Genomic DNA, 25968 nt, shown 5'->3' with positions numbered 1-25968 from the left:
TTTCATTCCATCGTTAATTTTGTCGCTAAAGATCTCGGAGTGAATGTTAAATCATTATATCTCCTTAGATTTTATCTTTAATTAATATTTTTGTTTTATTATTAAAATAATTTAAATACGTTTGTTTATTTATAAAAAAAAAACTATATTTTTTTCATCAAGTTAAGGAACTTTTCATAATTAATATTATAAAAAGGATATGATTATTGTTTTTTTAAAGCTTCATCAATGAATTTTCAACATTCAAAAACGACATTAATATATTGTTTGCTAACTTTTGCAACAAAGATTTTACTGTTAAATTTAGCAACAGACTTGGCAATGCTATAGTGTTGTCATAGTCATAGTAATTTTAGATTCTGTCATCAAAATTTCAATAATATCAAACAAATTTTTATTGACAATGCAATCACTAAATCTAATAATCTGTCGATTTATCACAAATTAAAATTTTTTTATGTAAATCCATCACACTAAATTTATTTATTTTCAAAAAAATTTGTTACTCTCGCAAATTTATTAATGTTAGACCTAAATGTCCTAATCCTTGTTTTGATGATTAATAAACAATTGGTGTGCTACTAATTATCTTCAAAGGTGTTTTGTATTGAGCTTGCAGGTCCCTTATTAAAATAAATGGAATTGCTTCAGTCACAAAAGTGAAAAGTGCTAATTATGGAAGCATATCACAAGAATGGGATAAGAAATTATTTTTGTTTATGCTTTGTTATATTCTATTCATTGTGAATTTCAAGTAATTGATTGTGATGGCTCAAGGTTCTTTCTTTTCTAAAAGTTCTTTTAGATATGGCCTTTTTTCTAAGTACTTGACTTTCAGGGATCAAAATGAAATTTTCTAAAAGAAGTGTTTTTGAAATTATTTTTCATCAAAATGAAAGTTCTAAAAATATAGGTTATAAAAATTCAAACGGATTGAAAAATGGATTTTTGTAGCCTAAGTTATGATTTTTCAAAGTTTTAAAGAATGATTTTTTGTGCCCCCTAAACACAACCTTCGGCTTCCGAAAGTCAGGGACAGAAACGAAAGTCCCCTATGTTCGGCCGCCGAACATTGACTTTCGGCCGCCGAAAGTGGGTTTTTCAACCAGCCCCCAAAGAGTAACCTTCGGCTTCCGAAAGTGAGGGACAGAGACGAAAGTCCCACACTTTCAGCCGCCGAACATTTAACCTTCGGCCGCCGAAAGTGTGTTTTGGGTCTGCCTCCGAAGCCTAAAGTTCGGCTTCCGAAAGAGAGAAACAAAGACGAAAGTCACCCAAGTTCGGCCGCCGAAACTCTGACTTTAGGCCGCCGAAAGTTCTTTTTTAAAGGAATAGTTTCTTCACCTCAAATGGTTCGGCCGCCGAACTCTAAGCTTAGGCCGCCGAACCTGAGTTTTTCTGGGCACGCTATAACGGTTATTTCTGAACATAAACGGCTCTATTTGCATTTAATGCATCCCCAACGGCCATATTTATGATAGAACTATAAATACAACTTGTTTTTGATGTTAAGGTGTTACAACAACCATCTAAGCAAAACATTTATTGAGATTACAGCGTTTTTCATTCTCTCTCTCTCTAAACCTTGAGCCAAAGCATTAATTTCTTGAAAGCCTGTTTTTGAGTTGTAATTGGTTGGCTTTTCAGAGTGAGTAAAGGTTGATTGAGAGATTCTGTTGTTGTGAGTGTGGCATTGAGAAAAGAATTGCTCTTGAGTGGAAAAAGAGATTTGTAAAGAGCAAAGGCTTGCTCTAAGATTGTAAGGGTTTTGATCTTCACCCAAAGAAGATTTGATAGTGGAGTTGAACTCTCAAGTGGACCTTGAGGAGAGGACGTAGGCTTGGATAGCTGAACCTCTATAAATCTTTGTGTTGATTTTTCTCTTCCCTATTCTCTTCTAATTTCTTGTCTTTGCCATTAAATTTTTATAAACCCAATTCACCCCCCCTCTTGGGTTGCCTCAAGGGACAACAAGTGGTATCAGAGCTAAGTCTCCCTTTCTTGAAGATATAATTATCTTGGAGTAAAGATCAAATGGCAGCCCTCAATTCTCAAGAAGGTCAATCGGTTGTGAGACCACCTTTCTTTGATGGAAATGACTTTCTATATTGGAAAAATAGAATGTATTATTTCCTTAAATCGGAAGGAGTTGATTTGTGGGACATTGTAGAGAATGGGCCTTTCTTTCCCACAAGATTCATTGATGGAAACCAAGAGCAAAAACCTAAGAGTGAATGGAGTGAGCTAGAGAAGAGAAGGGTAGCCCTCAATGACAAAGCCATTCACATCTTGTTTTGTGCTCTTAGTAGAAGTGAGTACAACAAAGTATGCATGAAGTCCACCGCCAAGGAAATTTGGGATGCTTTGGTTGTCACTCATGAAGGTACCAATCAAGTCAAGGAAAACAAGATGGAATCCCTCATCTATCAATATGAGTTGTTCAAGATGAAATCCGATGAAACTATTAGCCAAATGTATGATAGGTTCATTGAGATCATTGGAGGGATGAAATCTCTTGAGAAGACATTCACAAATGAAGAGTTGGTGAAGAAAATCCTAAGATGTCTACCTAAAGAATGGCTACCAAAGGTAACTTCCTTAAATGATGTCAAAGACTTGACCAAAGTGCAATTGGATGAACTCTTGGGGAACCTCATTGACTATGAGATGACTCTAAAGAGAGAGCAAGTGGAGGAACCTAGCAAGATGAAAAAGAACATTGCTCTAAGGGTAGCCTCCGAAGATACTAGTGAGGAAGAAGAAGAGATAAGTGAGGAAGAATTGGCCTTGGTAACTAGGAGAATAAGGAAGTTGCTTCTCCAAAATAAAAGGTTCATCCCAAGGAAGAATTTTAGAAAGGAAAAGGGTGAATCAAGCAAAAAAGAAGTAGTCATTTGCTATGAATGTAATAAGCCGGGTCACTACAAAGTGGATTGTCCCAAGTTGAAGAAGCCTATCAAGAAGTTCAAGAAGAAGGCCTTCAAAGCAACATGGGATGAGTCAAGTGATTCCGAAGAAGAGGAGGTTGGTGATGAAATTGCCAACATGTGCTTCATGGCTCTAGAGGAAAGCTCCGATGAGGTAACTACTCTTGATGACTTTACTTTAAATGATGATGATGTTGAGTTTTCATATGATGAACTTGTAGGTGCTTTAAAATTGATGAATGATGAGCTTGAAAAGAGTCATAGGAAAAATAAAATTTTGAAATGTGAGTTAGCTAGATTTAAAAAGGAAAGTGAGAACTCACCTAAGGAACCTTTACTCTCAAATGATTCTTTACAAAAATCCTTAGATGAGCTCTCACTAGAAAATAAAAATTTGAAAAATGAAATCCTTGAGTTGAAAAATTCTCTTTCAAAATTTTTAAAAGGCAAGGACAAACTTGATGAGATTTTAGACTCTCAAAGGTCTCCTAGCATCAAGTATGGCCTTGGCTATGATAAATCAACTCAAGCAAATTTTTCTAAAACCGTTTTTGTTAAAGCTACCAACTCACATGAACCTAAGGTTTCTAGCTCAAATGGAAATATGCCTAAAGATTCTAGTAGTGATTTGTCTATGAGGAATGCACCTACAAGGAATGCACATGTACACCAATCTACTAGTTACAACACTCATATAAGACACACACCTAGGCAAGTTGCATATAAGAGAAATGATCATTATAGAACACACACTTATAGTTCATAAAATCACCACTCTAATCATATCTCTTGCTCACATGCCTTCAATAAACAAAGGAGAAATGGCCACATGAGAACTCAAACACACTCACTCACCTATGGACCTAGAGTAAGAAGGTTCAATGGTCATTGTCACTATTGTGGCAAGTTTGGTCATACCAATTATAAGTGTACTATTAGAAAATTGCATCTTGGATATGGTAGCATATGGAAATTGGATAGTGGAATGACTAACCCCCAAGGACCCAAGTACATTTGGGTACCTAAAAGTGTTTGAATTCTTTTTTTAGGTGTGCTTGAAATCCTCAAAAATTGAAAGCAAATGGTATTTAGATAGTGGATGTTCAAGGCACATGACCGGAAATTCAAGTCACTTCATCTCTCTTGAAAAGAAAGACGGAAGTGGACAAGTAACCTTTGGAGACAATGGAAAAGGTAAAATTGTTGGTATAGGTAAAATCGGTAAGGAAAACTCTCCTATTCTTGATAAAGTTCTCTTAGTTGATGGTTTGAAGCATAATTTATTAAGTGTAAGTCAATTATATGATAAAGGTTGTAGAGTTATCTTTGAATCAAAATCATGTTTTGTTTCTAGAATGTCGGATAATAAAATTTTGTTTGTTGGTGAAAGAGTTGAAAATATTTATCTTATTGATTTACAAGCTATGACTAACCTAGATATGAAGTGCTTTGTGTCTATTAGTGATAACTCTTGGATTTGGCATAGAAGGCTTTCTCATGCTAGCATGGATCTCCTAAAAAATTTGAGCAAAGATGAGCTAGTTGATGGCCTCCCAAAGATCAAATATGAAAAGGACAAAGTTTGTGATGCATGTCAAATGGGTAAGCAAGTTAAGAGTTCTTTTAAAGCTATTAATAAGGTAATCTCCTCTAGACCCTTGCAACTCTTGCATATGGATTTATTTGGTCCAACTAGAGTAGCTAGTCTTGGTGGCATGCATAGGTTTGTTATAGTTGATGACTACTCTAGGTATACTTGGGTTGTGTTCCTTGCTCATAAGGATGATTGTTTTGATGCTTTTAAAAGTTTTACAAAGAAAGTTCAAAATGAAAAGGGTTTTCAAATTTCTTCTATAAGGAGTGATCATGGTAGAGAATTTGAAAATGAAAAATTTGAAACTTTTTGCAATAAGTTAGGGATCACTCATAATTTTTCATCTCCTAGGACTCCCCAACAAAATGGTGTTGTTGAAAGAAAAAATAGAACTCTTTTAGATATGGGGAGGACTATGTTAAGAGAGTATAATTTACCTACTTATTTTTGGGCGGAAGCCATAAATACGGCTTGTTATGTTTCAAATAGAGTTTTAATTAGACCTCTCCTAAATAAAACTCCTTATGAGCTTTGGAATGGAAGGAAACCTAGAGTTAGTTATTTTAGAGTTTTTGGTTGCAAATGCTTCATATTAAACAATAAGGATAATCTAGGCAAATTTGACTCCAAAACCGATGAAGGTATCTTCCTAGGATACTCTATTTATAGTAAATCATATAGAGTATTCAATAAAAGAACCTTGATAGTTGAAGAGTCAATGCATGTTGTTTTTGATGAATCTAATCCCTTTGCTCCTAGAAAGGAGGTATCTTGTGATGATGATCTTGTAGGTAACCTTGATGAGTTGACCATTGAAGATCCTCAATCTCATGGAGATCAATGTCAACCCAAGGAGGATTCAATAGAGGCAAAGGAAGATAAAGTTGGACTTCAAGAGCAACAAATGCAAATTACACAAAGTCAAGGAGTCCAACATGACTTACCAAAGGATTGGGCCTACAAGAAGGATCACCCCAAGGATCTAATAATTGGTGATGCATCACAAAGGGTAACTACTAGATCTTCTATTAGACATGTATGTAATAATATTGCATTCATATCTCATATAGAGCCTAAATCTATAGATGAGGCTATTGGTGATGAGAGTTGGATTCTTGCTATGCAAGAAGAACTCAACCAATTTGAAAGGAACAAGGTTTGGACCTTAGTGTCTAGACCAAAACATCACCCCACCATAGGCACCAAATGGGTGTTTAGAAATAAGCTTGATGAAGATGGCAATATCATTAGAAACAAAGCTAGGTTGGTAGCTAAAGGCTATAACCAAGAGGAGGGCATAGACTATGATGAAACTTTTGCCCCCGTAGCTAGATTAGAAGCCATTAGAATCTTGCTTGCATATGCATCATACATGAATTTTAATCTCTTTCAAATGGATGTGAAAAGTGCCTTTTTAAATGGTTTTATTGAGGAGGAGGTTTATGTTGAGCAACCTCCGGGGTTTGAAAATCATAACTTTCCAAATCATGTTTTTAAATTGTCTAAAGCTTTATATGGTTTAAAACAAGCTCCTAGAGCTTGGTATGAAAGACTAAGTAATTTTCTTTTGCAAAATGGTTTTTCAAAAGGCAAAGTGGATACAACTCTTTTTGTCAAAAATCATGGAAATGACATCCTTGTAGTGCAAATATATGTTGATGACATTATATTTGGTGCTACTAATGTGTGTTTGTGTGAAGAGTTTTCTAAAGTTATGAAAAGTGAGTTTGAGATGAGCATGATGGGAGAACTTAAATTCTTCATTGGGCTTCAAATCAAACAAGCTAAGGATGGCATCTTCATCAACCAAGCCAAATACACAAAGGAGCTAATCAAAAGGTTTGGAATGGAGAATAGCAAGCCAAGTAGAACTCCAATGAGCACAAGCACCAAGCTTGACAGGGATGAAAAGGGTAAGCCTATTGATGAAAAGCTCTATAGAGGTATGATCGGAAGCCTTTTATATCTCACCGCATCTAGACCGGATATCATGTTTTCCGTATGTTTATGTGCACGTTTTCAATCATGTCCTAAAGAGTCTCATTTGCATGCCGTTAAACGCATTCTTAGATATTTACATGGTACATTGCATTTGGGGTTATGGTATCCTAGAAGTTCATCCTTTAGTTTATGTTCCTACTCGGATGCCGACTTTGCTGGAAGCATTCTTGATAGGAAGAGTACCTCGGGTACTTGTCAACTTCTAGGACAATCTCTTGTTTCTTGGTGTAGCAAGAAACAAAATTCGGTTGCACTTTCAACCGCCGAAGCCGAATATGTGGCGGCGGGTCTTTGTTGTAGTCAAATCCTTTGGATTAAACAACAATTAAGAGATTTTGAAGTATCTTTTGATCACATTCCTATTAAATGTGATAATACAAGTGCAATCAATCTAACCAAGAACCCCATTCAACATTCTAGAACTAAGCATATTGACATTAGACATCATTTCATTCGTGATCATGTGTTAAATGGTGATGTTGTTCTTGAGTTTGTGGATACAAACAACCAACTAGCTGATATTTTCACTAAACCTTTAAATGAAGAAAGATTTAACTTCATTAAAAGGGAATTGGGAATGCTAGATGGTGTTGCTTGTTGAGTGTATTTTTTTTGTATCTTTTTGAAAGCTTGTCAAAATTGTTTGATATAGTTTTAATTTTTTTTTTAAAAAAAAAAAAAAAAAGGGGGAGGGGAAGCCCAAAAATTCCAGGTTCGGAGGCACTTTCGGCCCCCTAACCTTCAATTTCAAGGGCAATATGAAAAGCAGGAAATTTTATGTCTTTCTGTCTTTTATCCTTTTCGGCCGCCTAACATTCTATTCGGCCGCTGAACATTGTGAAGTTCGGCCGCCGAAGTTTAAGTTCGGCCTCCTAATCTTGCCCAGTTTCGGCCGCCGAAGATTAGTTCGGCCGCCGAAAATGCGCGTCCCTTAAAGACCCCCCGCGACAGCTCATCGTCTTCCTCGCGCGCCCTCTCCCTCTCGCCGAAGCTCTCTCTCTCTCCCCGAAGCTCTCTTCGTCTCCCTCTCCCAAATCGCCCGTTTTGAGCCTCTTTTTCCTCAAAAACCTCCATTTTTCATCTTTCCTTTCACTCAAACGCCTCAAAACACATTTTTTCTCTTCTCACGGAACCCATTTCGAGCTTTTTCATTTGGGTAAGTTTTGTTTTCTCTCTCTTTTTTTTTTCCTTATTTTTGTTTATTATTTTCTGTTGTTTTGATCTTTAGGGTTGTGATTTTATTGAGTTTTGTTGATATGAGTATTTAAAATCTGCTGAATTTTTTTTCTTTTGTTGTTTGTTTTGTTGCTCTCTGTTAACTGGGTTAATTTGTTGATAGCTGGGTATATGTATACAAACTGCCTGTTTAATTTTCTGTTAGCTCTCTTTATATTCCTTTCTGATATCTGGGTGAATATAAACTCTGCTGGTATTTTCTTTTTTTGTAAAATCTGCTGAGTATATTTTTTACACGCGGTTAGCTGGGTTGATTTGCTTGGTTTTGTCTTAGATATTTGTTTATGTTTTTGCAAGTTATAAAGCATCAGATTTTTTTTTATTTCTGGTTTTGAATATGGCCATGGTGCAGTAACTGAGTAGCTGGGTTATCTTATTGTTGTGATTAGCTGGGTTATCTTGTTAGCTAGGACTTTATATATCAATGCATGACTGTGATGCTTCCTGGTTGAGATTTTGTGTTGATTATGAGCTGAGTTTTGTGGTATTGCTGCTTATGGTTAGTTCTTCTATTTTTTTTTTTCATTTGCCTCTGTAGCTGTTGTTTGGGTAACATGGGTAGAAAAACCACAGCCCGTAGACATCCATATTTTAGAGGTCAATCTAGTAGACAGTCTGAGGCTCCTAGGTCCCCCTCCTCTGACCCTCCTGCCTCTCCACCCTTTGAGTTTCCTGTTGTTAGAGAGCATGATCCTGTTTTTCAGCCTTTTTCTCTCAGGTTTGTTCATCCTGGGAGAACCATTCATGCTAACAGTGTTCAGCTCTTTCGTTCTCATGGTTTCCTACAGTCCTTCATTGTTCAGGGCTGGGAGCACCTTCTTATCACTCCATCCGACACCCATCCTAGAATTGTTAGGGAGTTCTATGCAAACCTACACACCTTCACCCGTCACACTCCCCCTCACCTAGTCAGTTTTGTAAATGGTCAGAGGGTTTACCTCACTCCTGACATCATTGCTCGTCACCTAGGTATCCCCAACTCTGGGGCTGTTGTCTCCACCACTCATAAGTGGATCACTGGTGAGGTCTCTTCCCTTCACCAGACTAGGGTCATTTCAGGAGACGTAGATCGTGAGGAGCCCTCTAGGCTTAAGGCCTATGACCTCAACACTCTCCCTAAAGTTGTTCACCACATAGTCACCTATGAGGTTCTCCCTAGATCGGGTCATAGGACTGCACTCTCGTACTCTGACATGTTTGTAGTGTCTTGTCTACTAGAGGATCGAGCCCTTAACCTGCCACATATTATGATTCACTCTATAGCAGACTCCCTTAGGCTGAGTCGAGGCTGTCTCCCCTTTGGTCATCATCTTACTCTTCTTCTCCGAGCCCTAGGTGTTGACCCAGGTACCGAGTCGGCCTTACCTTTGTCTAGTGAGTACACCCCCTATACTGAGGCTACCCTCCACCACATGGGTTTGACTAGGAGAGGCAATGAATTTTATAATTCTAGGAGAGATTTTGCAGCTCGCAGAGCAGCACATGCAGCAGCACAGGCACATGATGGTTCTGATGAGGAGTCAGATGATGCTTCTCCTGCTGATCGTGAGACAGAGCGAGCTCCCCGTGGTGATACTAGTACCGGGCGGTCCACCGAGCAGGGTACATCTTCTCGGACTGCATCTGATCTGTATGATGCCATGGGTCGTCTGGAGTTGCAGGTTGCTCAGATGTCTGATCGCCAGACTCAGATGTCTGATCGCCAGACTCAGATGGAGCAGCAGTTAGCACGCCTTACAGACCAGCAGCAGACCATGATCGAGCAGCAGAGACAGATTTTGCACTTCATTCAGCAGTCATCTGGAGTGCCACCTCTTCAGCCGCCTCAGTGATATTTTTTTGTTGTTTATCTAGTTGCTGTTGTTCTTTCCCTTCTGATATTGTGGTATTTTTTTTTATGATGTCAAAAGGGGGAGAGATGGTATTACTTATGTATACATTTGATAATTTAATTTTTATGGATATTGACTATTTTTTGTTAATACCTTGATTTTTGTTTGACTCTTTTGGATTAAATATTTTTCTCTCTCTTGGATTGTGAATATTGTGTGTATTTACAGCTCTTTCATTTGAGATGCATTTTTGTTGGAACTCATTCATTCATATAGGATCCATCCATTGCATCTCATTGCATTGAGTCAAAACCTCCCTTATGTGCCTTCTCACATTTTAAATATGGCATAAAGTATTTTTGACAGGGAGAGCACATTAAGGGGGAGTAATTTTTAAAATGCACACACTACACCTATGATTATTATTTTATTGATTACCAATTGTTTGTCATCATCAAAAAGGGGGAGATTGTTAGACCTAAATGTCTTAATCCTTGTTTTGATGATTAATAAACAATTGGTGTGCTACTAATTATCTTCAAAGGTATTTTGTATTGAGCTTGCAGGTCCCTTATTAAAATAAATGGAATTGCTTCAGTCACAAAAGTGAAAAGTGCTAATTATGGAAGCATACCACAAGAAAGGGATAAGAAATTATTTTTGTTTATGCTTTGTTATATTCTATTCATTGTGAATTTCAAGTAATTGATTGTGATGGCTCAAGGTTCTTTCTTTTCTAAAAGTTCTTTTAGATATGGCCTTTTTTCTAAGTACTTGACTTTCAGGGATCAAAATGAAATTTTCTAAAAGAAGTGTTTTTGAAATTATTTTTCATCAAAATAAAAGTTCTAAAAATATAGGTTATAAAAATTCAAACGGATTGAAAAATGGATTTTTGTAGCCTAAGTTATGATTTTTCAAAGTTTTAAAGAAGGATTTTTTGTGCCACCTAAACACAACCTTCGGCTTCCGAAAGTCAGGGACAGAAACGAAAGTCCCCTATGTTCGGCCGCCGAACATTGACTTTCGGCCGCCGAAAGTGGATTTTTCAACCAGCCCCCAAAGAGTAACCTTCGGCTTCCGAAAGTGAGGGACAGAGACGAAAGTCCCACACTTTCGGCCGCCGAACATTTAACCTTCGGCCGCCGAAAGTGTGTTTTGGGTCTGCCTCCGAAGCCTAAAGTTCGGCTTCCGAAAGAGAGAAACAAAGACGAAAGTCACCCAAGTTCGGCCGCCGAAACTCTGACTTTAGACCGCCGAAAGTTCTTTTTTAAAGGAATAGTTTCTTCACCTCAAATGGTTCGGCCGCCGAACTCTAAGCTTAGGCCGCCGAACCTGAGTTTTTCTGGGCACGGTATAACGGTTATTTCTGAACATAAACGGCTCTATTTGCATTTAATGCATCCCCAACGGCCATATTTATGATAGAACTATAAATACAACTTGTTTTTGATGTTAAGGTGTTACAACAACCATCTAAGTAAAACATTTATTGAGATTACAGCGTTTTTCATTCTCTCTCTCTCTAAACCTTGAGCCAAAGCATTAATTTCTTGAAAGCCTGTTTTTGAGTTGTAATTGGTTGGCTTTTCAGAGTGAGTAAAGGTTGATTGAGAGATTCTGTTGTTGTGAGTGTGGCATTGAGCAAAGAATTGCTCTTGAGTGGAAAAAGAGATTTGTAAAGAGCAAAGGCTTGCTCTAAGATTGTAAGGGTTTTGATCTTCACCCAAAGAAGATTTGATAGTGGAGTTGAACTCTCAAGTGGACCTTGAGGAGAGGACGTAGGCTTGGATAGCTGAACCTCTATAAATCTTTGTGTTGATTTTTCTCTTCCCTATTCTCTTCTAATTTCTTGTCTTTGCCATTAAATTTTTATAAACCCAATTCACCCCCCTCTTGGGTTGCCTCAAGGGACAACAATTAAGACAATCATAAAAAAGTACAATAAACTAATTATAATTTTTTTAATAAATATTGATAACCGCCTTGCTTTTCTAGCCCTGAAATAAAGACGGATCCAAAAAAAGGCCACAAGTCTAAAGCCCGTCAGACCATACGCTCGAAAGACGGCCCGATTTCACAAGCCCGGGACCAACAACCCAGGGCAATTCAGATCAGATACGAGCACAGGCCTAATAGGGAAGCAAACCCAGTCACTCACCAACCCTGTTCGCATGCGTGACAAAGAGAATTAAATGGCCGCCTGGCGTGGAGAAGGGGTCTGACACGTCCGTATGTACGGGCCTGAGTGACATGGACAGGTAGCACTATAGACTGGGGGGGTCTTCACTTTCAAGGAGAAGGCTCTCTCTTCTTCTTCCGGCTCCTGAGGGGACTCTATTTTTTATTTTTTCTCTGCAACTCTTGCCTAAATATACTACTCTAATTCATAGAATCTGACTTAAACGTCGGAGGGTCTCCACCGGGGCATCCCTGGTAGACCCCTGGCCGTTATTCCTTATTTTGCAGGTCTTTTCATCAAACAGAACATTGAGAGACCCATATGATGGACCAAAAAGAAAGTCAGATCTATCATGGAGCAGGAGGAGAAAAAGATTTATCAAATGGCGCCGTCTGTGGGAAACGAAAGAGATTTTACTATCTCTAAAGTTTCCAGATCCACCCATTGAGACCCACATAAGGCATGAAAGTTTGAGCGAATAACCCAGCTGAAAAGAAAGGTTCATTGTGCTAAAGAATATTTTGATAGCATTTCAGATAGTTTATTTTAATATTTATTAGATTTTATTACGGCTGGTTTTTTCTTTGAAATCTGGTGAAGCAAAATTTCAAGATAGAAATACTTGTTTATGAGTATAAACTTTAATCTTTTCTATAAAAGGAAAAAAGAATGTGTAATATATACATTTGTTGAAGTTGTGAGGTGGCCGTGTATATATTGTCAAGGTGAGAGGGGCAGATCGGCTATAAAATTCCAGGGCATGAGGTCGGATGGGACACGATTCATGGCCATCCAACTTGGTTGCAGACAGCGCCCCTCAAGTATCGGGGCAACCTGAAGACAATAAGAAATGATCAAATATCCAGGCAGATCAAGGTGGATGAACTCAGACTCTGTATGTCGTCCAGCTTGAAGGCAATGTGAATTGAGATACCCGGGTCGGCATGGTCGACATTAGTCTGTCTGACTGTCGAGAGGACGACTGATCAAGCACTACTAATAGGACCATCAATGGTTTCGCTGGCCGGAGTAGCAGGACTGAAAAGAAGCTCGGCAAATCCAACAATCACAGTATTATTACACGTTGAGGTCGGAACCATGTTCGAGATCAGACTCGCAGTTCAGGTCGGATGGAATGATGTTGTAGAGCAGCCAGGCGCGACTCATAGCCATCCAATTTGGTTGGATAACAGCGCCTCTCAAGCTTCAGTGCGACAGGGATACAATGGGAAATCATCAATTGCCACGATCATGAGAAAGGAGCTCGGACTGCAGCAGGTCGGCCAAATACCGAAATTATCAATTTTTCAAGAGTGAGGTTGAGGGAATTGGAGTAAAGTGACGCGTCAACGCAACTCATACAAAAGTGGCCGACGTGGCTCTTAATTACTAGGAGGTAAGTATCCAAATTCTTTACAACAATGCCATCATAAATGATTTATTAGCTTACGCACGATTCACTACTACTGCAAGCAATTAATTATTAATCATCATCATCGAAAACTGAAATATAGAGTTAAAGTGTCTTGTGCGACATATTATTTATTGATAAATATTATTGAATTAATAACGAGCCTTCTTGTTATATACGCTATGTGCAAGCTCTTATTTTGCAGAACGATTTCTGAATCACTGAGATGACGAAGCGACAGTAAGACCACAGAGTCCGAATTTTGCGCAAGACCTAAAGGAGAAAAACGGCCGGCGAAGATCTCAAAGATCTCCCGGAGCAAAAACGGATCTCCAGGAGCAAAAACAGCCGGCGAAGATCTCAAAGATCTCCCGGAGCAAAAACGGCCGGCGAAGATCTCAAAGATCTCCCGGAGCAAAAACAGCCGGCGAGATCCCCAAGATCTCTTGGAGCAAAAACGGCCGGGATCCCCAAGATCTCCCGATGCAACAAGCAAAAACAACTCATAAAAACGCAGCCCCGATCTCACAAAAACTGAGGTCCTAGACAATAAACGAAAAGCTTAATTCCAACCTCCACAAGGAACTTGAATCTTAAGGTAAAGAGACTTTGATCTCACACAACAGCCAAAAGCGCCAAAGCGCCGTGCTGACCTCAGGAGGGTACTGAAACAGAAATAAAAAATCTGAAAAGAGCTCGGATTCAAGCTAATAAGACCTAGATTTCGCAAAATAGCCAGCATATAACGAAATTAAACTAAGGCGCCCCAACGCCTGTATCATGTAGCAATACTACTCACGGCCAATGTAAGGCTAGCGGCGCCAAAGCGCCAAAGCACCATGCCGATCTCAAGAAAATGAGCTCGGTACTGGTAAATCCAATAGGCAGACCGAATTAAAGCGAGGCGAATCCTAAGCAAAATGCATACCAAAATATAGAACCAAACAAAGAATCAGGGGCAATCATAAGAGGCATCAACCTCGAGAATTAACTGCTGGCACTAAATCAGCTCAGCTAGCCTAGAGAGAGGTCTAGGCAGCCAAGAGCCCGTAAAACGCTCGAGGGCAGACAGCCCATAAAACACTCAGGGATAGTAGGAAGCCCTGATTCATTAAGATACAAAAGAATCGAATCGCAGTATAGTCAAGTCCAAAACAAATAGTCCAACCTCTTCAATCCAGGGTCGACTCAGGGATAGTAGGAAGCCCTGATTCATTAAGATACAAAAGAATCGAACCGCAGTATAGTCAAGTCCAAAAAAGATAGTCCAACCTCTTCAATCCAGGGTTGATCTCCCCAGAAGCTTGGAAGGGCCTTATGTCTGTAACGGCAATGCTATAAGCCTATAAAAGAAAAGTCAAAACCGAACAAACAAACAGTTAGACAGCCTGTATAAGGCTCGACAAAAAGCAAGAAATTAAGTCTGACTTCACAAAAGAGCTCGGGGCACCAAAGTGAAGAAAATGAAATTCCGAACTCCCGAGCTCGCGATACAAGCAGCGTCACAGGCTATAGGCATAAAAGCCTAAGCAAAAAGCAAAGAGCCGAGCTCCCAGCTCGGATGAACTCACGATATGAAAACACTCAAATAGAATAAAGCTAAGTATAGAAGAAATAACAGAGAACCGAGCTCCCTCTATGAAAAGGCCCACAAATGCAGGAACGCATAAAAGGATAAACGAAGGCAAAGGACCATGCTCACAACTCGGATTAATTTGCAATAAACAAACATTTAGCAAGAATAACCCAGGAAGAGGAAAACGACAAAAGAACGAGCTCTCTATCCAGTAGAGCACACAGCTCAAACCGCACTGACTGCCAGAAGGTTATCTCAAGAGGAACAAGGTATCCGAGCTCGTAACAAGAACAAGATTTAAAATCATCTAAAGTGGGGCACTCATACAAATAAGACATTTCTTTAGGTATTACATTTCCGAGCTCGCAACATTGACGAGACCGTGAGTCAAAAACAGAAATGCCCTCATGAGAATAAGAAAAACTCGCAAGTCAGAAGCTTAACCAGGCTCCGAGCTCTTAGATCAGATCAATTCGACTAGCAAAGTCTTAGTAGAGCCGGCCTGGTCCATCAATTAAGTAAAATTGACAAAGCCAGAAGACGGTCTAAGTGAAAAATAATGATGAGGTACATGCCGAGGTGAAATATCATTCATCATCGAATACACATCTCTATATCGCCATACGTTCAAACATCAAAGTAAAGAGACAAAAAAATAAAAAGGCAAGAAAAGGACACTTTCGACAAGAGCAGTTCTCAGGCTACACGGTCATTAATAGAGCTTAAGGATTTACCCCCTCGCCAGTCATGGAATAACTGCCGAGGAGGTAAAGGGGCAATTGATAACCGCCTGGCTTTCCTAGCTCAGGAATAAGGACGGATCCAAAAGAAGGCCACAAGTCTAAAGCCCATCAGACCATACGCTCGAAAGACGGCCCGATTTCACAAGCCCGGGACCAACAACCCAGGGCAATTCGGATCAGATACGAGCACAGGCCTAATAGGGAAGCAAGCCCAGTCACTCACCAACCCTATTCGCATGCGTGACAGGGAGAATTAAATGGCCGCCTGGCGTGGAGGGGTCTGACACGTCCGTACGTACGGGTCTGAGTGACATTGACAGGTAGCACTATAGACTGGGGGGTCTTCTCTTTCAAGGGGAAGGCTCTCTCTTCTTCTTCCGGCTCCTGAGGGGACTCTATTTTTTATTTTTTCTCTGCAACTCTTGCCTAGATATACTACTCTAATTCATAGAATCTGACTTAAACGTCGGAGGATCTCCACCGGGGCATCCCCGGTAGACCCCTGACCGTTATTCCTTATTTTGCAGGTCCTTTCATCAAACAGAACATTGAGAGACCCATTTGAGGGACCCATATGATGGACCAAGTAAAAAGTCAGATCTATCATGGAGCAGGTGGAGAAAAAAATTTATCAAATATCAATTAAATGTATATTATTAACCGTTAGAAAAAAACTTATCTGAATTTAGTTTACCATAAACGCAAGATGCATACAGATAAATCTTTCATAAAAAAATAAATGAAATTCACTCATATGTATTTTGAGTTTATGATTGATCGGGTATAAGTAAGAATTTTTCAAACAAAAAAAAGTACCTGAATTTCATTATTATCCTATACATATAACAATTAAAGAAGCAAAATGAAGCATATAGTACAGGAAGGAAAGAGAGGTCCAAAAAGTTAAAGAATTTATCTCTTGTGCATCTAAAGAAAATAAGTTGCAAGATAATGGAGAATTTGCTTGCTGCATTACTGGATAAGATAAGGTTGTAATCTAATAAATCCACTAAAAGTCTAAATTTGTCGTTTAAATTATACAATAAAGTAAAATACTAAATTTTATTTTTTATCTAAATTTACCACTAAACTATTATTAAAATACCAAATAGTCATCACTTGTTTGAATTTTAGAGGGTAAAATTGACCTTATTCTGATTTATTAGGTATTCTAATGATAGTTATGGAGTAAATTTTGATAAAAAAATGAAATTTAATATTTTTTTTTATTTTCACTGTACAGTTAATAGGTAAATTTGACATTTTTATAATAGGTACAGAAATTAGAATGTTGATGCAGAACATCTCAGGTCAAACAAAATTGATATTGTAGAATACCAACAGATCATAGAGGATAAACCATTGTTATTTCTTTGTTATGGTCATACACTTACTAAGAATTTTTACCATGTGTGAGATTTTTTGATTTTTTACTTTTTTGCCAACATTAATTTCCTTCAGTGAAGTGAAATTTGATTCTATGTTGTAACCTCAAATACTTCCTATATCAAAATAACCTCTCATAATTTTGTTCCACTTTCTCAATTTCACAAGAAACATCACATGGAATTTTTAGTAACTTGGGCAGCATCAACATACAATAGAATGCTTTCAATAAGAAGATATGAACTGCATGCTTGCTCTATGCTTGCACTAAATGTATATGCTGAAATTCAGATAGAAAGTTTTCAATAGTTTGTACTATAGAGAAAATTGCTCAAACAACAATGGAATAGATAGGACAGACAGTTCTATAATTGCAGTATTGAAATTATTTCAATCTTGTATGTCAATGGCATCCACAGAACAAAACAGCATCAATACTGATTAAAAGGCACTTCAATCAATATTTTAGAAATGGCTAACATGCTATAATCTAAATACGGCGTTTTTTTGGAAGTCGGCATCCATTATGTGCACGCCGAGTGGTATCTTCAATGTATACAATAGGATTCCTGTCTGCTCGAGAATTACAAAAGCCCTCCTTAAAGCTCATGATTGCCTGCCTTTTCCTCCTGAAGTAAGTGAACCCTTCCACCTTCACCACAACCGATTTCAACCCCATCTCTCTTGCTTTTCTTCCAACATATTCTGCAGTTGCTTCAGCAGCATATCGAGTTGCTTTTCCATCGCCTACCACTTTCTTTGAACCTGATGTAACCACAAGCTTTGTATTTCCTTTAGAATCTGTCACACTAATAAAGCTATTATTTCGCATAAGCTTCATGTGCACAATATCAGCATTATGCTCAACATTGTATTGAGAAAATCTAGGATTATCATGTTCTATTATTCCCCTCACAAAGTCCATGGGGTTGGAATTCCTCCCAGACTCAACCTTTTCCAGACCTGCAGAATTCTGGAACCTTGAAAGATACGGAGCAGAAACATTTTCAAAACGTGAACTACTATTGCCATTATCCAAACCACCTGTAGAACATAACAAGTTTTCTATCAACTATTAGGATATTAATTAGAGCTTAAATTTTGATGAAGAATGTCTAAAATCCACATGTATGCAAACAATTTACAATTTGGATTGCTAATAACTCTTGTTACTCTACTGTCCCCCAATCCAATATTCCAAAACACCTTTCCTTTCTCTTTCCCTCCCCTAACATTAAACTTCTTTGTTGAATCCCACATCGGTTTGGGATAGGGTACAGAGAATCCCACATCGGTTTGGGATAGGATAATGTGCCCTTACGAGAGCTTTAGACACTCTTCCCCTTGAACTAACTTTTGAGGTAAGCTAAGTCTGATCCAAATTTAACATGGTATTAGAGTCTCTTCACTGATGTTGGATCTCCCATAAATATGTCATGCTCCGGCATAGTCCTGAGCGTGAAGGGCGTGTTGAATCCCACAATAGTTTGGAACAGGGGTAATGTACTCCTTATAAGCGTGTTAGGCACTCCTCCCTTGAGTTCGCCTTGAGCTAGTTTTTTGGTGAGTTAGACCTGATCCAAATTTAACATTCCCCTCATTTCTTAATTTTCATTAGTAATCCAAAACTATTACAGCCACGCTTAATTTCATTTATAGCAGTGAGTTTTAAAATAGTTCAGTTCATTGACACAACCCAATTTCCTATATATTCTCAAGATTGAATTTGGCACATACCGCATCAACTAATGGCTTATTCTTGATGATTTAAGAGTGAAGTTGCATATGCATAATACCCCTGCGACATAACAATCAAAGTTACAGAATTTGGTTCCACTTTCAGCCTCATTTTGTTGAATATGATGTAAACTACCATTATTTAATGCATAGCACATTATTGAAATAAAAAATATACTTTTTTTTCCGAGAGGTGACAAGAAATCTATAAGCTCCTAGGAACCCTCCCTTTACAAGCCGTTTTCATGGTTGAGTTCTGCTCATGTGGCTCTTCAGGTGGTTCACATCAATATTTAGAGTTTGCTGTTGTTCTCATTGGATGAATTTGGTAACTACAAATTCATCCAATTTCTACTAGTTTTTTTTTTTCATATTGAAATTCAACAACTCAAGGACATGAGCCATACAAAAATCAGAGAGTATCAATTAATAAACTATCTACTTATCAAAATCAATTGAAACACTAAAAAGCAAAAATGAGATGAAACCAATATCATTCATAAAACAGACAGCAGCCAAATAATTCATAGAGCTTCAATCAAATGAAAGAACCTACCCAAGAGATAGACACAGAGAACTGACCTGGAGAAAAAGCAGAAAATCTAGAGGGCATGTAAGAGATGCATTTGAAGCCACCATAACTGCCAAGCAATGACGAAGAAGACAACCTGCGAAGAGACCACATTTCTTCTCTTTTCTCTAGGGCTTTTCCTGTTTTCAGTATAACCACTTTTTCTTAGGAAGTGTATCTGCAAAATTTAAAATACCCAAATCCAAACCCCTTTATACGAATACTACCCAAACACATTTAGAAATTATATTTCACTACCAGCACCTGTCCCAATCCACAAAATTTAGAATACCCAAATCCGAACCCATTTACATATATTACCTAAACTTATTTAGAATGATACTTCACCACCCGCGTCTAAACTAAACCTGTTGAGCATTACCCAAACACCCCCTAACCCGATTAACTATATGTAAATTACAAGTTTGAACCCAAGTAAAAGCACAATCAACAAGGGAGAAAAACCAAATAGTAAAAAGAACTGGCTTCAGAAATAGGCAAATACTAAAAATTTTATCATTTGAGGATAATATGTAAAATGCAAATAGCATGTATGCTGCAAATTAGCTCTTCTTCCATGTAATTGGATAACTGTTATCCCTCATGATTTAGGAGGTTAATCGTTCTCTCATGTCGTTTGGTCGTGTAATACAATGACATACAGATTAAAAAATCACATATGTGCTAATTTAACAAGTCTCAACATATACACACAAAACTCAGTAGTTTCAGAAACAAAATATTTATCCATTCAAAGAGTTGAGAAACCGTGGAGATAGAAACCCATTTCAGAAACAGAACAAAAAAGCATTCAAAGATAGAAACCCAATCAGCAACAAATCTCAAGTATTCAAACAAACCTGCGTCGTGACCGTGGGACACAGAAGCAGCGGCGATGGAGTAGGGGTAGCAGTGGGGAGACAGGAGCGCAATTGAAAAAGCAGCGGCGAGACACCAGCGTGACTGAGGAGGAGCAGCTGCGGCGTGACTAAGAATAAGCAACAGCAGCGACGGCGAGGGACTTAGTGCCTAGGGAAGTGGGGATGGGGTGGAGCGGCGGCGGGGTGTTTCCTATTCGAGAGAATTGAGTAATATGCACCGTAGAGTAAGGTTAAAAATAAAGTAAATTCTTTCGCATTTTGTTTTGATTTTAGTCATTCATCTCAATTAACTTTCAACAAAAATTTTTAATTCAATTTTAATTATTTATTCTAATTAATTTTATCAAAATTTTTAATTTACATATTATAACATATATGATTACCTTTTAAAAGATATATTAAATAAAAAAATTTAAATATTTATTTAACTCATATTTATATTTAAAATTTAAAATTTTAAATAATAAAATTAAATTTTTTTAATTTATCACAATTATAACTAAAAAAATTAATAAAAAATGAAAATATAATCCTAAAATTGTATATTAATAAACATATAATATTTTAATTTAAATTTTATATTAAAAATATATATTTTATATTTATCACATATAATATTAAATAAATATTTATTATAAATAAATTTTTATAATATATTTATTTTATATTTATCATGTATAATATTAAATAAATATTTATTATTAATAAATTTTTACTATATAAAATATCATATATAAATATTATATTTAATTATTTTATTGAAAATATATACTTATTATTATAAATTATTTATATATTTTTAATATTTAAAAAATTATATTTTATATTAATAATATTAAATAAAATAAAATATTATATATTTTAGCATATAAAATTATCCTTTATAATTTTTATAAAAAATCATATATGTTAATCACATATCGGATAAATTATTTGAGATATTTAATTATTCTGCTTATCTATATAATAAGCAAACTATATTAATTTATTAGTCGATTCAATAAAAATTATATTTCATATCAATAGTATTAATTAAAATAAAATATTACATATTTTATATTATAACTTTTTAATTTTAAATTTTTATTAAACTATAATATGTATAAAAATAAAATAAAAAATAAAAAATAGAATTAATAAAAAAATATTATTAAAATAAAAATATATATTTAAGAATTATTTTATTAGTCAAATAAAATTTTAGGAATTATATCATAATTTTTCAATAACTTTGAAATTCAATTTAGTTATTTTGGTTATAATTGAGATAAAATAAAAAAGTTTAGTTTTATTATAAAAATTTAAAATTTTAAATATAAATATAAATTAATATAAATATTATAATTTTTTTATCCAATAATTTTTTTTAAAAAATAATTCTATATAACATGATTTATAAATTAAAAATTTTTTAATTAAAATTGATTAAGATAAATAGTTAAAATTGAAATAATTGATTTTATTATTTAAGATGCTAAAATTATAATTTACAAATTTAATTTGATGATAAATGGTAAATGTATTTAAGTAAATTTAAGAGTTTTCATATTTTAATTCTCATCTCTATTTTAAAAAAAAATTATAATATAATTATGAAAAAATGTTTCAATTTTTTATTTAATAGACTAAAAAAAATTAAAATTTATTTTATTTGAATTTTAGCTATTTTATTTTGGATTAAATATTTAAATAATATAAAAGCAAAAATATTTTATCAATTTCAGCTCTTTTATTTTACGAAAAATATTTTTCAATAAATTTTTTTTTATATTTTTTAATATTTAGAATATTTAAAAAATTTAATTAATAAAAAATATTTTTTAATAGAAAATTTTAAATCATTTTAAGAAAAATGATTTTTTTAAAAGAAAAAGTTATTTAATTAAACTCTGTTTATATAAATTTATTAATATATTTTACTTTTTAAATTAAAATTAAATAATAAAAAATAAATTATTTTTTTAATATGTATTTATAAAAATAAAATGTTCATCACTCACCAGTGCATTGCGATCACTTTATATTTATTTATTTTCTTGATTAAATTATTTTTTATTTTTAATTATGTTAAAATTTATTTTAAGTTCAAACCTAACTCTTAATTAGATAAGTCAAATTTATTTATTTAATATTTTTATTTATAATCCAATAAAAATAATATATTTATTTATTTATTTAATATATTTATTTATTTATATTTGTAAAAGCATAGGAAAAATAAAAAAATATCTATCAGAGTAGCATGAGGCAAATAATCCCTGAACTTCTATTCACCATAATTAGAGACATAAGCAGCCACGATGTCCGATAGATGATGAGGAAAGCACCTCTGCACTACAACATCCTAAACAACTTCCCCACCCGACAACCATCCATTTAACCACAAAACTATCTCTTTTTCATTACCAAGGTAACAAATTTAATATATTTTTAAAATTAATGAATTATATAATAAATTTCTATATTATAAAAATTAAATAATAATTTTTTTCTTAAAAATAATATAACCGTGGTTTGTACCACGTGTACATTATAGCGTAAATTGTAGTAAAGCCCTTGGCAACAGATGGGATTTCAAAGGATCCTAGGTGTCCAAACAGTCTCATGCCCTTGTTGCATTTTTTCAACTTTGCAGTTGGGGAACGGCAGAAACTGGTAGTAGGTCCACCACACCCTCAAAGACCCCACACAAATGAAAATGCCGGCACATACGCCGATGATTTCTATAACGAATAAAGAAAAAAAAGTGGACAGATTGTTAATCGGACAGTACTGGGTCCCCGCGCATTCTCACTAATTTTTCTCCAAGCTGGCTTCTTTGAGCTTGACAGCTCGGTTTTTTCCCCTTTAATGCCCCACGCCTCACCATAACCACGCTACTGCCACTTCCTCCGCCCCACTCCTTATATAACTGCCTCCTCCATATCCCCCTCTCATCCATCACTAAACCAACGGTTCTTTTTCTTTCTCTGAATCTCTCTTCCTGAGTCAGTAAAATCAACTATGGCTGAGGAGGTTCAAAAAGCTCCCCAGGGAAATGTCCCCCAAGTGGAAGAAGAAGTGGTAGTTGTTGCTGATGTTCCTCAGGCTGAGAAAATGACGCCAACTCCAGCACCACAGCTGCCAGTAATTCCTGTGGTTGAGAAACAGGCACCACCAGTTCCGGAAACTGAGGAGGAACCGGTGAAGCCAAAGCTGCAGGTGGAGGAAGCTGTAGAAACTGAGGTGTCCAAATCCAGTGGCGAGAATGATGAGAAGGTCCCTGAGTCTGTTTGTTTTAAAGAAGAGAGCACCAAAATTGCTGACCTTTCGGATGCTGAGAAGAAAGGGCTTGAAGAGCTTAGAGAACTAGTTCAAGAAGCTCTTAACAAGCATGAATTCGGGGCCACAACACCACCTCCACCAGCGGCAGCAGCCAACGAAGGAGAAGAAGCTAAAGAAGCTGTCGGGGCAGAGGAGGAGCAAAAACCAGCCCAAGAGGCAACACCGGCATCAGAAGAAGAACATGTAAAGGCAGAGCCTGACGTTGCAGCAGTAGAAACAAAAGACGAAGTCGTAAAAGATGCAAAGATTGAAATGGTGGAAAATGAGGTTACTGAAGAAAAGGTGGATGCTGCTTCTGCTGCTACTGATACTGCAGACGACGACGGCGCAAAGACTGTGGAAGCCATTGAAGAGACAATAGTGGCAGTCTCTTCTTCTGCTACACAGGAGCAGACTTTGCCTCCGGAAAAAGAGTCTGAAGCAAAGTCTACATCAACAGACAAAGAGGAAGCAAAAAATGCTATATCAGTCCCACCAGAGGAAGTATCCATCTGGGGTATTCCACTTCTAGCAGATGAAAGGAGCGATGTGATTCTTCTCAAATTTCTACGTGCAAGGGATTTCAAGGTAAGAGATGCATTCACAATGCTCAAGAACACTATTCAATGGAGAAAAGAGTTTGGCATTGATGAATTGCTTGAACAAGACCTGGGTGATGATTTAGGTAAGGCGGTTTTTATGCATGGGTTTGATAAAGAAGGACACCCAGTATGCTACAATGTGTATGGTGAATTCCAAGACAAAGATCTTTACCGGAAGAGCTTTTCTGATGAAGAGAAGAGGAAGAGATTCCTGAGGTGGAGAATCCAGTTCCTGGAAAAGAGTATTAGGAAATTGGATTTCAAACCTGGTGGTATCTCCACAATCGTACAGGTCAATGACTTGAAGAATTCTCCTGGACCTAGCAAGAGGGAGCTTAGACAAGCTACCAAACAAGCACTTCAATTGCTTCAAGACAACTACCCTGAATTTGTCGCGAAACAGGTAATAATTTACATTTCATTTGCTCTAATGATTCAACTTTTTCTTTTATATTTTATTCAAATTTGCATAAGTTTCCACCTTTTAATCTTGGGGTTATTATGTGGGATCTTTCAGGTGTTCATCAACGTGCCTTGGTGGTATTTGGCAGTTAATAGAATGATAAGCCCATTTTTGACCCAGAGGACTAGAAGCAAGTTTGTATTTGCTAGCCCATCCAAATCAGCAGAGACCCTTTTGAGGTTGGTATAATATATAAATAAAAATTACGTCACCTTTCTCTTTGGAACATGTTACATGATTGAAGTGGTGAGTTAATTTTTTTTTTTAACCATGGTTAAGGTACATTTCTGCTGAGCAAATACCGCTTAAGTACGGAGGACTGAGTAAAGATGGGGAGTTTTGCACAGCCGATACTGTAACTGAGGTCACAATGAAGCCTGCAGCAAAGCACACTGTTGAATTCTGTCTTTCTGAGGTAAGAGGATTAATCACCTTTCGTCTTTATTTTAAAATGTACGTATTTAGTTTCTTTGAGAATCCAAGAAAAAGAAACTTGTCGTATTAAATGTCTGCTTGCATGACATGACAATATATATCAACTTGAGACTCGTTGCATTATGAAGAAAATCTTGATGGATTTAAGATAGAAACGTACACACGCATTTTACCGTATATGTTATTTTTTGGATCAACTTTAAGTAAGAATTTTCATGAAAGTACACACCAAATTGCTAGAAAGCGAGTGAAATACTATATGAAGCTTGATGATCTAATAAGATGAATCTATGGTGGCTGATTGATGAGCAGGCATGTCTACTAACATGGGAAGTCCGAGTGGTGGGATGGGATGTGACCTATGGGGCAGAATTTGTACCAAGTGCTGAAGAAAGCTACACAGTAATAATTCAGAAGGCAAGAAAGGTGGCTGCAACTGAAGAGCCAGTAGTCTGCAACAGTTTCAAAGTGGGAGAACCTGGTAAGATTGTGATCACCATTGACAACACAACCTCTAAGAAAAAGAAGCTCCTTTATCGTTTTAAAACAAAGGAATCTACTGAGTGAATCAGGTGCCTGCATGCACAGGATGAATTAATTAAAGAAGAGAAACGTTAATTATTAATTGTTATATGTTTAATTTGGAGTTTACTTTTGTTGTTGTCATGATGAATTTGGAGTTGGCTTGTGAGAATTGATGTTATTTATTTAGGGGACAACAAAGTGGTGTGGTGGGAACAGGGAAGAACTTTCAATTCCTTTTTCTTTCTTTCTTTCTTTCTGTAATTAGGTTTTGTTTGGATATAATATATATTTTATAAATTTGTTATGTGCTTTTGTATTATATTAATGAAAAATAGTATATTTCTTTGTTATTATTTTTCACTCTTAAACAAAATAAGGACTTTATTTTTTAATATTTAAAAAATCAAATATATACAACACATTCTCGATGATAAAATAAATTATTATATTTTATATTATCAATGATCAATTTATTTAGTATTATTATTATTATTATTATTATTTCTATAACAAATCAAATAAAGTTGAAAATATCTTATCATGTGACTTAATGAAATATACGT

At 36.2% G+C, this 25968-nt stretch overlaps 2 protein-coding genes across 3 annotated transcripts; one reads left to right on the top strand and one right to left on the bottom strand.

The window, feature by feature from the left end:
- Positions 1-17187: 17187 nt before the first annotated feature.
- LOC110629384 (probable ribosomal protein S11, mitochondrial) lies at positions 17188-20319 on the bottom strand. Of its 2 annotated transcripts, none has more exons than XM_021776324.2 (3): positions 20057-20319; positions 19208-19374; positions 17188-17932 (listed from the first exon to the last, which is right to left on the bottom strand). In XM_021776324.2, exons 2-3 carry the CDS (start codon positions 19308-19310, stop codon positions 17379-17381), a joined length of 657 nt encoding a protein of 218 aa, XP_021632016.2. In that variant the 5' UTR covers positions 19311-19374; positions 20057-20319; the 3' UTR covers positions 17188-17378. The 2 variants fall into 2 exon arrangements, with proteins under 2 accessions (XP_021632016.2, XP_021632015.2); XM_021776323.2 differs by having other exon boundaries at positions 19208-19336; positions 20057-20318.
- Positions 20320-22955: 2636 nt separating this feature from the next.
- LOC110629031 (patellin-3) lies at positions 22956-25709 on the top strand. Its single transcript, XM_021775870.2, has 4 exons — positions 22956-24385; positions 24500-24624; positions 24725-24860; positions 25193-25709. The coding sequence occupies exons 1-4, from the start codon at positions 23081-23083 to the stop codon at positions 25445-25447; spliced, it is 1821 nt and encodes a 606-aa protein (XP_021631562.2). The 5' UTR covers positions 22956-23080; the 3' UTR covers positions 25448-25709.
- The last annotated feature ends 259 nt before the right edge of the window (positions 25710-25968 follow it).

Source organism: Manihot esculenta, chromosome 13 (assembly GCF_001659605.2).
Source record: "Manihot esculenta cultivar AM560-2 chromosome 13, M.esculenta_v8, whole genome shotgun sequence".
Classification (NCBI taxonomy): Eukaryota; Viridiplantae; Streptophyta; class Magnoliopsida; order Malpighiales; family Euphorbiaceae; genus Manihot; species Manihot esculenta.
This window is presented reverse-complemented; position numbering and strand designations above follow the sequence as displayed.